The 14580-nt window shown below is 45.2% G+C and overlaps 1 protein-coding gene across 1 annotated transcript in view; it reads right to left on the reverse strand.

The window, feature by feature from the left end:
- The window catches only part of Col6a6 (collagen type VI alpha 6 chain), a 99853-nt gene continuing 85273 nt past the window's right edge, over nt 1-14580 (reverse strand). The window contains exons 34-36 of the mRNA XM_036193786.1: nt 11210-11881; nt 8345-8438; nt 1-232 (exon numbers count right to left, since the gene is read on the reverse strand). Coding sequence (XP_036049679.1) covers nt 37-232; nt 8345-8438; nt 11210-11881 — 962 coding nt within the window. The 3' untranslated portion in view covers nt 1-36. The remainder of the gene's footprint in view (nt 233-8344; nt 8439-11209; nt 11882-14580) is intronic.

Below are 14580 nucleotides of genomic sequence, written 5' to 3' on the forward strand. Positions count from 1 at the left end.
TCAGACCATGGCTAATCCCTAAATTGTTGGATCACTTCATTTACCGTGTGCGGATGCAGCTTTTATCCCTCCTTTCCCGTGTTTAAAGGTATAGAATGGGTTTCTGGAAAGCCTTGAAATAGCATCTCTGCCCCCTCTCCATGTGCTTGAAAGGCGCTTTTTATCTTGAAAGAGCTTTGCGGCCTCTGGCGCATGGTCTTTGAGGATCGCTTTCTGTGGTCCTGGGACAAAGCTGCACAGCAAAAGAAGAGAACAGCATGTGAGGCAAGCCCTCCAACCCTCCTGGCTCCACATTTACCTTTCCTTCTCACTGCACCCCCTCCAGGGTAAGTTTTAAAAATTAGTGGAGATTTACATTGGCCTGTTATAGTGGTTCTCAACCTACCTAACGCTGTGATCCTTTAATACAGTTCCTCATGTTATGGTGAACCCCCCCCCCCCCCCCCCCGCCCCCAGCCAATTCTATTGCTACTTCATAACTAATTTTGCTGCTGCTATGAATCGTAAATACTGGATATGCAGGATATCTGATATGCAACCCCAAGGGGGTCATGCCCTACAAGTTGAGAACCACTGGCCTAGCAGAAACTAACAAACTTAACATCTCAAAGTATGTGGAGGTGTAATTCCAGCTGGAACATGTTCCATCTGGATCTTCATGCTGTTGGTCTTGCTAATTATTGACATTTGGGTTCAGATGGGCCTCACTATAAACCTCTCAGTTTCTCAGTAGGCACATTATCTTCCTCATAACTCTTGGGTAGGTCAGAGTCTTTAGTGGCTTATAGACAACTCCATGACCTGCACGCCACACTTCTGTACCCAGGATAAGTTGCAGGGGACAGTGCCACCTCATATAGTCCTCCTCAGGGGTTTGTCCAGTGCCAGGCCGAGTGGATGCTCCTCCCCTCCCCATCCAGCTGTATACTCTGATGCCTATTATCTGCCCCATGGGAGGCAGATCACAATAGTGCTCTGTTTGTTGGGTGCATAAAAAGTTTTGGGGTTGGGAGGACCCCAACAGCAAGAAGCTGTAGCAACAACTGCTGTCCTCGAGTCACACTCCTATGGTTCTCATTTGGGTGCAGATGCCATGTGAGGAGGTGACAGTGACAGCCAGAGCTGTAGACCCACATTCCTATGACTAAGAGGTCAGTGTTACTTGCACTGACTTAGAGTTTTACTTAAGACATGGAGAATTCAGAATTCTTGGAATTGTGTTCAGGAGAAGAATTCAAGAGAACCAAAGGTCAAGATCAGAACTGTGCAATTCATTTTCATCTACTACTTTACTGCTACCACACTACCTGTAAGAGATACCCAACCTCTTTTACAAACGTCAGTGGGTAGAGGATGAGCACATTGTGAAAATACAGGAAAAAATGTCAATTTTCTGTTTCTCCAGCATATGCACACTCCTCCCCCGCCTCACCACACATGTGCTCTTTTTCTTCTACGAAGATGAGGTGAAAAAACAGCGAAGACCATGTCACCCACAGACTGGCTCTGCCTGGGCTTCTGAACTCAGCTCATGGTGTACCTCAGTCCTTCGCAGCTACACTGTCAGGGACATAGAAACAGCAGCCATGGCTCAGTGCCAGCACTAACACACACACTCTCCTCACACCTGCCCAGTTTTGCTGCTGTTGTATTCTCTTCATTTCCACTCTGAATATTACAAACTTATTTTCCCAAGTCATGACTGTCTATATGATTATACATGCAACATGATTATCGTGGAAGGGGAATTCTGTTTTTAATAGCTCTGGAGAGGAGGATAGTCAGGTGTTATGAGGGGGTGATGGGAAACTGGGGGGTGATAATAAAGGGAGAAAGGAGGAAAGAGAACAACACTGAAGAGTTTTGAAACAGCCATATAGAAACATTTCATAAGTGTACTTAAAAATAAACATGTATGTGTACATGGGTCACACATGAGGTGATGGTACTATCCTCAAGAGCCATACTCCATCTAGCAAAAACCTCAGTGCCAGGCTTAGGAAATGTCCCCTTCAGGAACATAAAAGTTTTCATAACAATATGAGCTACTGCCATTGCCCATGGTTGCCTTTGGAAACTTGAAGATAAGGGCCTATTGCTAAAGATACCATACACTTTGGACACAGGACTTGGAGGAATTTGGCTGGAACTGAATTGGAAGCAGCCTGTCTGAAGAGCAGCTCTCAGTATTAAAAGGTGCTATGCAAGCAGCCAAGGGATAGGAGCAATCGGTAGTCCCACCCAATGTAAAGCCCATGAACTACAATGACTGGACCAACATGGTATCCCCAGTGGTGCAATAACGGCCCCTTTTGTTGGATAACCAACAGCTATCTAATTGGACATAAGGCCTGCTCAATGGGAGAGAATTCACACACATTACTGGGAACCTGGCCACTCCCCGTGGCTAGAGAGGTCATAGATTCCAGAAGAGAACATTCTACTGCCATTTCCCCAAACTAATACAATTCCTAACCTAAATACTTGTCTTTATACCAATAAGTGTAACTCTCAACCCTCACCAAAGATTTTTGTAACAGATGACTGTACAGATCCACAGCTCTTCAAATGCAGAGAATAAGAAGTCAGTGAGGTCCCCAACCCCAACAGATACGTCTGCAGTGCAATCCCTGTACCTCTCAGGGAACATTGTGAAAAAGGGTGTAGAGGTTTTAAGAGCCAGAGGACCAGGGTGCCTGCTGCTACATAGTGTCCCCTAGACATGACAGGGAAAATGCACGTTTGCATGAACAAGTCCAGCATGATGGCAACACCAGTTGAATGCCAGCATGGATGGGCAAAATACACAAGCTGCCGTGCTTAGGGAAAGAGCTGCAGGTGACCAGTGGCTTCTGAGAGGGAGAAGCCGCTTCCTTCAGCGACAAGTTTCAATATAGGTTGTCCAATCCTAAATGATCAACCCTGGACATATTGTGCTGGTATTGTGTTCCCCAAAATATTGTGCACCCTAATAAACTTATCTGGGGTCAGAGAACAGAACAGCCACTAGATACAGAGGCTAGAAAATGGTGGCACTCCCGCCTTTAATCCTAGCATTCCAGAGGCAGAGATCTATCTGGATCTCTGTGAGTTCAAGGCCACATTGGAAACAGCCAGGCATGGTGACACATGCCTTTAATCCCAGGGAGTGATGGCAGAAAGCAGAAAGGTATATAAGGTGTGAGGACCAGAAACTAGAAGCTTTTGGCTGGTTAAGCTTTCAGGCTTTCGAGAAGCAGTTCAGCTGAGAGCCATTCAAATATGAGGACACAGAGGCTTCCTGTCTGAGAAACAAGATCAGCTGAGAAGTTAGCCAGGTAAGGTTAGCTGTGGCTTGTTCTTTCTCTCTGATCTTCCAGCATTCACCCCAATAACTGGCCTTGGGTTTGTTTTTATAATAAGAACTTTTAAGATTCATGCTACAACATATATACATATGGGTAATGCTAAATGGACCCAGAGGTTGTATACATGTGTGTGCATGTACACATACACAAATGTGTATATTTGTGTAGCAATAAGTCATGAATTTGGGAGGGAGGATTTGGAAGGAGTTGGGGGTATGAAGTGATGAGATTCTCTTAAAACTTAAAATTTTCATATATTTATACAATGCATTTTATCATATTCATCTACCACTACCCTCTAGTTTCCTCTAGTACCCCATCCCATTTCTTTCCCAACTTAATGTCCTTTTTTTGTTCTTAATAACCCTGAGTCCAGATAGTGCTGTCTACATGCACACAGGTATGCAGCCATCCACTGGGACCTGGGCAACCCACCATCCAGTGGCCACTTCCCTAAAGGAGAGTGACTCCCTGCAAGAGGTTTCTTTTGGAGTCTAAAGTGTACTGTTCTCTCAAGGCTTGGTTATCTCAACTCTATTTCATTCTCCTTCCCGTTTACCCCTCCTTTATTTTATGTCACATTTCTTAGTTTCGTTGAGGAAAAAATAGCTGGAGAGATGGCAGAGTTTATTTCTCAGCACCCATGTAGGGCAGCTCACCTGTCTTACCCCGGCTCTAGGGATCCGATGCCTTTGACCTCTGAGGGCACTCACATTCGTGTGCACATACCCACCGTGGAGATACATATAATTAAAAATCTTTTTTTTAAATCATGAGATTGGCAACTACTTTTAAGCCTGGCCCTGGTACCTTTTTCTCAAAAGGGTCAAACATATTAAAAGCTGTTTCTTTGCTGTTGTTTTTGTTGCATTTATATGTGTGTTCCTGCGTATGTACATGTGCACCCATAGATGCACATGTGGAAGTCAGAGGACAGCCTCTGGAATTGGTCTCCAGGCAGCGTCCACCATTTGTTTGAGACAAGGTCGCTCACTGGCTGGTAGTAAGTAGCTGTGAGCTTCCAGGAGCCATTGCACCTGCCTCTTCTATGGGTTCTGGAGATCCAAAGGCAGGGCCTCAGTGTTTGCAAGGCAAAGGTTCCTTTTTCTACTGTGTTGTGGATGGGCATTTGTATTTGATAAGGCATTTAGTAGGGATCACTTGACTACCTAGTTTGTTTTTTCTCCAATTGCATATTGTTTCGGGGAATTCTTTGCTGATTGGTAACTCCAACAACAGGCATTCAGGGCAGAAATAAGGATAAAATAATTCAAAATTTCAACTCGAGCCAAGCTCTAGTAAAGCTTGTAGAAAGCAAGGTGTGGTATGTTCTAGATAAAGTGGGGGACCAGAGGGGTACTAACTGTAGCTCTCCGTTCTTTGTGGTCACGGATCCCTCCATCTGTGTTGATAATCAGGAGGCGGCCATGCTGCACTTATGACGAGAAGCACTGAGCTGATAAGGTTGCCTCTATTTCTTAATTCTTTTTTAATGTTAACATATCATGCATTCAGAACTGTACTTTTGAAGGCAAACAGGCAGCAGATGTGTCGTTCGTATGGCAGTGGTAGCTGTCCATTTTTACCAGCCACCCCTTCAGGCTCTGCTGCTCCCTGTTTCAGAGTCTGGCACAGTGTGTAGGTGGCTTTGGGTCTTTTATTATCTTGGAGCAGAGCTAAGTGCTTACACAAAAACTGTCCTACAGTCTCACCCTCTGGCCATCTGTCTTCATAGTTGCTTGTGGCGAGAGTCAGGGCCTTTCTTCTCCATCTGCTACGAACCAGCTTCTGCATGTCTTCCTCAAAAGCCCTGCTGCAGGATAATCTAACAATTTCAATGCAGGTCCCTCTCAGGATGGCAGGTCATCTGGTGCCTAGCAGGCATCCCATCTTCCCCAACCTCCTGTTCCTTTCTGCCTCACTCGACTTGAAAGGTGCAGGCAGGGAGCCTCAGAAGCACCTGTGTGGCTGCTTTTTATCACAGTCTTCGGTTACTTAGAGAAGGCCTGAGGAGTTCCAGGTGATTACACCATCAGGGAGTTCACAGACAGTGGTATAGATTCACATCTCAATTCCTCGATGCCCCAACCACTTGACCATCTCAGATTCACAGAAGAAGCTACACCTCTTGTGTAGCTAGGACACTGTGGAGAAGGAGCAATTCCCTGTCCAAAAGCCCTGGGATTCTCTTCCCACTTATCTTGCTCTTTCAACAAAGCACTTTCTAGAACTGCCTCTTAAATGTGTAGGTTGGCTCTGATGTCTGCCTTTGTGGTCTGAGCTGGCTACATATGTGTGAAGCCCAGGGAAGAATGAAAATCCAAGCCAAAAGGCAGAACAAAAGCTTTTTCTTCTTCTATGGGTGTGTCCCCTTCCCTGCCCATGGCAGTTTTTCATTTGTCATTTAACGTTGAGCTCTGGCATGGGGCAGCACAAACCCTTCTGCTGGCCCACCCTCCCACCCCAGGTCTTGGCCTGCCACCCTCTAGACGGAAGCCCAGTAGCTGAGCTCCTTTCTCAGTTAGCTCTCCTAGCCCCAGATACACAGTGCCCCAGAATATCACCACCTTCTTGCTAGGAATACCGAGTGGAGATGGACAAAGGCAAATGTAGGGACGCCACCAGCCTGAACTGGAAGTTCCCAATACAGAGTGCCTGGCCACAAGCCTCTCATGAAGAGAGTGGGAAAGAGAGGCCAGGCAAGCCAGAAGGTGCCATGGTGGCTGGCCCAGGGAAGGTAGCAGTAGGTAGCGAACAGAAGCTCTAAGTCCTGAATGAGGGCTTTATTTTTCCATAACTTAGAAAACCCAAATTCAAAATTAACAGTAGTTGCAGAGAGATAAGCCTAATTGCACAGCCCTCCAGAGTTCCTTGAAGTTGCTTCCTGCCACACTTTCCTCAGCCCCTTTACCTCAGCCATAAGGGTTCTTCCTCTGCACCAAATGTCAGTCTGCTCACTTATCCAGTCCTATCTGATCCCTCTTCTTCAGTTCTGGGCACCTGCAGTAGGGGGAGCCCTACTCTTCCTGGACTGGCTTCATAGGCAGTGTCAGGCTGGACTTCAGGAAGTATTTGCTGCTGGACAGTTCCCCTGGATCTCTCACTGCTGGAGGGGGGTCAGAGCCTCCAGGCAGGGGCTTCTCAGTTCTTAGCACCTAGCCTGGGAATGCTTGCCCATTCCTGATAACCACACAGAACAGAATGCACACACTTCAGGGGAGGCACACTGCCAACAATGTCTAAGCATGAGCCAGGTGATAGTGCTTGGTTACGGCCAGCGGCTGGGTGTATTCATGTGTATTAGTTCACAGTGGCTTACTACAGAAGTGCTACTAGCCATCTGATGATTCAGTGGATTAAGAGCTTGCTACACAAGCTTAAGGATTGGAATTCAGATCCCCAGAACCCATGCAGGTGGGTTCAGCAGTCTGCCTGTAATTCCAGCATGGAAGAGGATAACGACGGGATCCCTGGAGCAAGCCTGCTAGCAAGACTTGCTAAAACATCAAGCTACCTCATGGAGGGAATCTTTCTACACATATATTAGAAGACTGATCAAGGAAGATGTTTGATACCGACCTCAGGCCTCTACACATAACGCACATGTGCACATACACATGCACATCATGCACATACACTCATGCACAAATACATGTTTTTAAATTCTTTAGCAAGCTTCTTGTAAAGACATTTTCTTCTCACACCAGGAAGTCTACATAGTTCAATAACTTCAATGTATCGTCCACACTCAAATTTCCCCAGATGTTCTCCAAATCACTTCTATTTGGGCTGGTTTTTTTTCTCTCTCTCTCTCTGATACGGGATCCAATTAAAGTTCACAAAATTACAGTTGGCTGCCCTGTCTCTTTAGTTCCCTAGTTCCAGAACTCTCATCCCTTTATTCATGACATAAGACCTATGATCTAACAATTCCACATCCCGGGGTTTCCCAGTGATTTCCTCCTCATTAGCCTCGGGTCAAACATTTCCAGCAAGAACTTAACACAGGTGATGCACCATATGTCCCACTTTATCACCTCAGAATGCACATTGACACCAGCGCCTCAGGAACCACACAGCTCCAGCACACAGCATCGACACTTGTCAGCTCATGATTGTTGCATCCTGATAACCCGTTGCTACATTTGTAATTAGCATTATTATTACATATTGATGTTTTTTTTCTATTCTACCTTTCTAGATTTATTATCTAGTATTATATAAAGGGTTTCTCCTTCCTCTTCTTTTTGAGAATCCATATTGACTTACAGATTTAAAACATGCAGTGTGGAACCAGAACGGTGGCTCAGTGGGTAAAGTGCTTGCTGAGTAAGCCTGATAACCTGAGTTAGACTGCTGGATCCCACAGCATATGCTCTGACTGTCACACACGTGCCTTTGATCATGCACATGCCATACATACAGTAACGCATGAACTAAATCACTCAATGCATTCTAGTTCATTGCCTTCATTCTTTCTACAGCTGCAGCTGTCCAAGATTAGGCCCATGGGAGTCATATCAAACCAACTCACTTAACCTTTTGACATGGCACTGTTTTTCTTTCTTACTTACTATGTTTTTGTTTCCTGGAGTAACTCCATCGTCTCAAGCCAGAATTGGAGTTTCCTCACAAGATCCTGGGTATGTTTCAGGCACCAAGAAACCTTGGTTCCTTTGAGTGCACAATGCTGTTTAGAAACCAAGATCTGGCCACTGGGCATGCTCATTGCCACTGGGGGTGTCCCACTGGGTGCTTTGTTTCAATAGTTGGACTTAAAAGAATAAAAACACTTCTATTTCATTATTTCCAGATCAACTTGGTCATTTAAAAGAGCTCTTGCTCCCTCAAATCATAATTTAATATATAATTTATGTTTTATATTATATCTGGTTTCTATCCAGCTAAAGTGGGGGAGAAAAGGGAGAGAGAGGAGGAAGATAAAGAATAAGGAGGGGTGCATATCCACCTAAGAAATCACATCAAGCACACAGTACCTTCGAAACTGGCGTGGAGGTGGCTTCGGATCTGTAGGGCTGAGTCTGTTGCACTTGGCTTTGAGGTTGACTGGTGGGTACTTGTTCATCCCACCTAGAAAGACAAAAGGCTCTGGTAAGGTTCTCACGAAGGCTGCCAGCGTGTCTGCTCTGTATAGTTATCACCTCAGTTCCCAGCGTCCATCAAAATGGTCACTGGGCATGAGAAGTGCCGGTAGCTCCTCAAGTCGTTTAGCATTATGAAAGATAACTGAGCCAGTCAGTCCTCAGAATGCTCTTGCCTTCAAGAGGAGCTAATTAGAGGATTTTATTTTTTTTTTATTTATTTATTTTTGTAGAGTATCAAAATGCAAAGGGAACAGGGTAGTCCCTTTATGGCCTTTATGTTAGCAACAAACAAAGTGCCTTTGGGTTTAATTTATCATCTCATTTCAGTTGGAAGAGTATTAATTCTTCATAACACTAAAGTATGCCTTAATCCATTTAAAATGCAAAAGATACTTTTATAGAAAAAAATTAAAAAATGTGTTATACATGCCCTGAAAGCATGAAGTAAAAAAGATTTGTTAAATATCTTTCTGGAAAAGCAAGTCCCAATGCCATGCACTTACAATCCTGGCACTGGGGAGGCAACAATGGGTAGATCCCTAGGATTCACTGGCCAGGCAGCCAGCTTACTTGACAAGTTCCAGACCACTGAGAAATCCTGTCTCAAAAAAAACATGGTAGACATTGCTTGAGGAATGACACCCGAGGCTGTCCTCTGGCTCTTTCCCTCTCTTCCTCTGCAAGAGCATGTGCACACACACACACACACACACACACACACACACACACACACCACCCACCCACCCACACACACACCCCACCCACCCCACCCACCCCCACACCCCTTCCTGGTAATACTGGGTTCTTCCAACTAACAGGCATCTCCTAGACTGCCATAGAGTCTGTCTTCCTGCTATTACAGGAAGGGCAGTATGTGAGACAGTGTGACCCAATACTGTGCTATACTTGACCTCTAGGGTGTTGGCGTTTTTTTGTTTTTGAGGTAGGATCTTACTGTGTGGCTTGGGTTGGCCTTGGACTTACAACAATCCTCCTGCCTCGACCTCTCAAGAATGAGAAATACATGTGTGCACTGTGCCCACCAGGTCTGGCTTTGGGTTTTCACGTTTTGTTTGAACTCTAAATAGAGGGTTGTTGTGCTTTGCTTCGCTTAGGAAATGTGCTGCTCTGATGTGGACCATGCTCTGCTGTCTACTTTGTGGCAGTGTGCCAAATGAGTCATAAGCACTTCGAAGGCTTCCAAAACTTTAGAAGGGAAGTGGACAACTCTATTCATTAAGTTTGGCACCTGAATTGCCAGTGGCTCAAGGTAGATGGCCAATGATTGCAATTGTGTTGGAGGGGTGTGACCATGGGGGCCTGTAGTGGAAGGGATTTCCTGCAGTTTTGCAGCTGTATTTTAGAGATGGCATTTTCTGGATGTCTAAAAAGCACGGAAAATGGGGTAGGCAGCTGTGTCATAGTTAACTGTGCTTTCTGTATTTCCCATGCGAGAGCTACCTGCCCTTTCCATGAGTGGGGGGTGCTGCCTCATCTGGTCCTGTAATTGGGCACATTGAAATGAAACATCAGGAAGAATTAAGGGATCCTAGGGAGGAACTCCCAGATCAAGTGTTCCAGTCTTGTGGGCCATCAAGCATGCTTCTTTCTACCAAGTAGTCTTTTGTTCATTCTTTGTGAAAGGCTCCCTTCAGGGCAACACCTCACCCTTAGCTCATCTTTGGGCTTTCTGTTGCAGAACATATCAAAATAAATTTCACTCTGGGATCTTTCTACCTGTGTCCCTGAAACCATCTCATATATATGAATTTCCTGGGAGCTCTGATAAGATGCACTTTCTGGTTCAGAACTTCTGGGGCGGGGCCTGAACCCTGCATCTCTAACCAGTTCCAGCTGATAGTTCATGCTTGTCTTAGACTCACATTGAACAGGATGTGACATCAGCAGTCTCAGACCTGCACTGCCCAGTAGCTCTACAGCCTTAATCCACTTCACTGTTTAATACAATGAACGACAAGCTTGGGAAATAGCTAGGCACTCGCTCAAGCATCCTTCAGCCAATGTGTTCCCTTTTCTTTATATGGACTCTGGGAACAAGAGTCAGCAGGCTCTGAGAACACTGAGACATTTACCCACTGCATGCCCACCTTGAGCCGTGTATCCAGGCATGAATCTTCCTTAGCCATCAAGCTGCATACAAAATGGATTGCCTGTTTTTCAGGATGCCCATTCTAAGAAAAACAGCCCACATTTGTTCCCCTATGGGCCCCACTTATTCTTACCACTACCTCCCAAGAGGCCATGAAGCTGGAAGAAAGTTGTGCAAAGCCAAACCTTTCATTCCAGCTCATAAAATGGTATCTCCTCCCACTCCCAGCTCTGACTCTGAAACTTGTTAAAGCGAAGCCAAGAATTGTTTCATTATTTCTTTGGCCTCTTTCTGTTGATTGTAGAAACCGCTCCCCAAACGGCAGCATGCTAGTGTTACATGGCAAGGGTTCTGCTCTGGAGCCAGAGCCCAGGCTGTGACCTCACATCCCCAGACTACACCTCTCCATGTAGACAGATGGGTAGACAGCTGCTTGTTAGGATTTCTTCTCCATAGGAACCAGAGGCATTAAAAGATGAGCCAGAAAATTAAATGCTTAGAAACCAGTCATCCCTCCCACCATCCATTATCACATATTTTCCTCCCTGACCCTGCAGTGCCCTTAAAGACACATGCCGGCTCATTGTCCTTCTGGGGACACGAAGCAGGCTCTTGTGTACAAGAATAGTTTTGTACATATGACTTACGCCTAATGGAGTTTATGAAGGACTTCACAAATTTCACACCATATCCATGGTCAGGTTTATGAATCCGGCCAAGCTGGATCAGGTGCTGGTCCACAGGGTGGCTGGCCAGGTCTTCTAGTTCCTTGTCATTCCAGTCAGGGCCCAAGGAAAACACAAAGAGGGCATAGCCCTGACATTTGGCTCGCAGGGACTCTTTCTTTAAGGTTTCTTCATCCAAGTGGCTGGTTTCCCCAGCAGATATCACAAATATGACTTTGTTTCTCCTCAGATTGGGTGTGTTTAAAAAGACGTTGTCCAGAGCCCACCTGAGGGCATGGCCAAGGAAAGTGTCCCCATTCAGCTGCTGAACTGCTTGTTCCACATGCCTCTTCATGAGGCGCTTACTGCTGTAGGTGGTTAGGTTGAACTCAGTTCTAACGGGACTCCTCTGGGTGTTGGGTAGGAAGTTGGGGGGAGCATGGCTCAGTAGGGCCACCCTGTCTCCAGTGACAGATGTCTCTGGTTCTGGAGTGACTTCGAAGTGATCTAGCAGTGTCTCCAGGAAGTCTCTCATGTCTTCAAATTCTGCACTCTCCACGTGCCGGGAGCCATCCAGCAGGAATGCAGCATCCAGATAGGACTGTATCGGGGGTGGCTTGGCTTGGTCACAAGAAGCATCCGGCTTGCATATGTCTGTAATCCAAGTCATTTGGAGTTACTAAGCAGATATGGACCAAAAAATTGAAAGATTCCACCTCAGTTATTTTAGTATCTAGGAACTATAGACTTAGCTCATAAAATAAGTATGTCTTTAACATCAAGAGTAAGAGTTCACCACCAAAAGGTCCAGATCTGATACCAACCTGTAAACTCTTGACTCTATTCCATGCCATCATTTTTTTTAAGTTGTGTTCAAGTTCTGTTTAATCTTGACTCTTATGATTTTAAAGTTTGAAGTGAGCAATTCATCTCTACATACTAGAATACACTGTAAGAACACACTCTCTAGCTGTTGACAGTATGCAGGCTTAACCAAGGGCCTCCGTCACTACACTAGAGTGAAAAAACTCATCTGCCTTGAAAATTAAGCTTTAAAAGGCAATGCATCTTTTATTTCAATTTAAGCAAGAGTTCACATCTTCATGCCCCTTATAAAAATGCTCTCCCATAAAGTGAAGTCGTTTTTATAAATATGCCTCTCTCATTATGCATGCATAGCAAGAAAAAACAGAGAGTAGGTTTTATTGAATGTGACCACAAAGAATGTCCAGAGGAATATGATAAATGGGAAATGGGAGAATTCTAGAAGTCACTTAATCTATTTTCATAGAACCGACTAAAGCAGGAGAGTAAGTCATTACAAAGGATGCACCATATTTCTAGAAGTTTCTGTATATGAAGTCAATGGCAATTTCTTTTTAATGTTTACTTATTTGTGTATACGTGTGGGTATTTTTTTTTTTTTGAGCTGAGGATCGAACCCAGGACCTTGCACTTGCTAGGCAAGTGCTCTACTACTGAGTTAAATCCCCACCCCCACGTGTGGGTATTTTAGCACAGCATTTCTGTGGAGGCAGAGGATGATTTTCAAGAGTCAGTTCCCTCCTTCCACCTGGGTCCTGGGGACTGAACTCAAGTTGTCATGTTTGGGGACAAGCACCTTTACCTGTTGAGCTACCACGCATGAGTCCGTGTTTTATTGTTAGAGGGATTTAGAAGTCACTTAATCTATTTTCATGGAACTGACTGCATTAGGACACATGAGGTAGCAGGATGGCCCCTTCGTCCAAGAGCTGGGATGCCTAGGTTATCACATAACAAACACGAAGTCACCTCTGGCCAGGCCACCGCTGGGCTTTAGTTGTGTACAGTTCCTCCACACAACTGAGGAAGTAGTTGTACCTAACTGGGATCAGGCTGACCCTGACATCTTTGCAAGGCTGATAGCTTTGTTTAGTTTGTCAGTAAATGTGATGACTGAGGGTGAGAACCGGTTCTTTAAAAAACCAAAGGGGAAATAAAGAAATAGACTAACAAACTTGCAATGGAACATGGATACCAGCATGGACTGTGAAAGTATCAACTATGAAGTAAAAAACCTAATGGCTAGCATGCAGATCCTGTGGGTGTAGTGAACTTCCTAGCTTCCTGCTTGCTCATGGATTCAATAAAGATGGCTCTGCCTAAGTCCCTGACTGCAGTTTAGTGAGAGTTTATGGGCCTGAATAATGGTCAGATGACAACACAGTCACCTGTGTGCAGAGCAGCTTCCAAAACCAGGGACGGTAGGCTGCCCATTCGCTCTCTTTTGTGGGGTTTTAATTGTGGGAAACGGCAGCCAAAATATCTTCCATTATGTGCTTAGGAGACAAAGCAAGGGTTTAGGCCAAGGCATGGAGCCAAAAATCTATCCCCAGTCAGATATGTGCAGTCCCTGACTGTGCAATACAGCAGCACACTATTGGAGTGGACATGTTCAGGACGTGCAACCGAGAATGCACAGGGCAGATGAATCTTAGAGCTTCACTGGTTTGGGTGGAGGGGAGGGGTGACAGTACCCAAAAATCCCCGTGCAACCTGCATCTGGATATGTGGGCAGAGAGCTTGATTCCAGGGCTGCAGAGGAGACAGAAAAGGGACCTAGAAACTGTCCCCTTCTCAGAATCCCACTCTCCATTCGAGTTCATCTACTCAGCAAACCCCAGCACCCACTAATACACACAGAGAAGGTTCCAGACATCTTCTCCAGGTCTAAATGGAGAGTTTCAGGGAACAGAATGAGACTTTCGTGCTGCAAAAATTAAAGGTACTTCAGAGCCGGCTTTCCTGGGTTTGATGTGGGTGTGGGGCCCTGAGAAAAATATCACGTCTCTAATCTGATTTCCCCCATCTGTACAATGGCACTAATAATAGTTCAAACATTTTGGTGTGGTGATGAGCCTAGAATGACACAATTTATGTAAGCCAATTAAGACTGTGCTTAGAACATAAGAAACTCCATAGCTTAAGTCTCAGTTGTCACCATGATAGTTGGCATCATGCAGCGTAATTAGAACAGTGCACAGCCTATAGCAGAAATGTGGTGACTGCCTGCTGTCATGACCACCTGTAACCCTAGTGGTTTCCACATGGTTATAGGAACAGCAAAGGGAAGAGGAGAGGGGCTCTTGCCAGCTAGACCAAAAGACTGTGCATAACCACCACAATCAATACTGCAAATCTTTCTGACGCCTAACACTTGGGAGTCTATGAAGACTCCTGGGTGAGAATGAATGGGTTTCTGTCTTCCACTCCTACTGCACTGAAAAGCAAATTACCACCCAGGAAGGAAAGTACCAGGTTGCTCTAGAGCCTTTCTTGGGATTTTGAAAACACATATAACATACTCAATA

The sequence above is a fragment of the Onychomys torridus genome, chromosome 7 (assembly GCF_903995425.1).
Source record: "Onychomys torridus chromosome 7, mOncTor1.1, whole genome shotgun sequence".
NCBI lineage: Eukaryota > Metazoa > Chordata > Mammalia > Rodentia > Cricetidae > Onychomys > Onychomys torridus.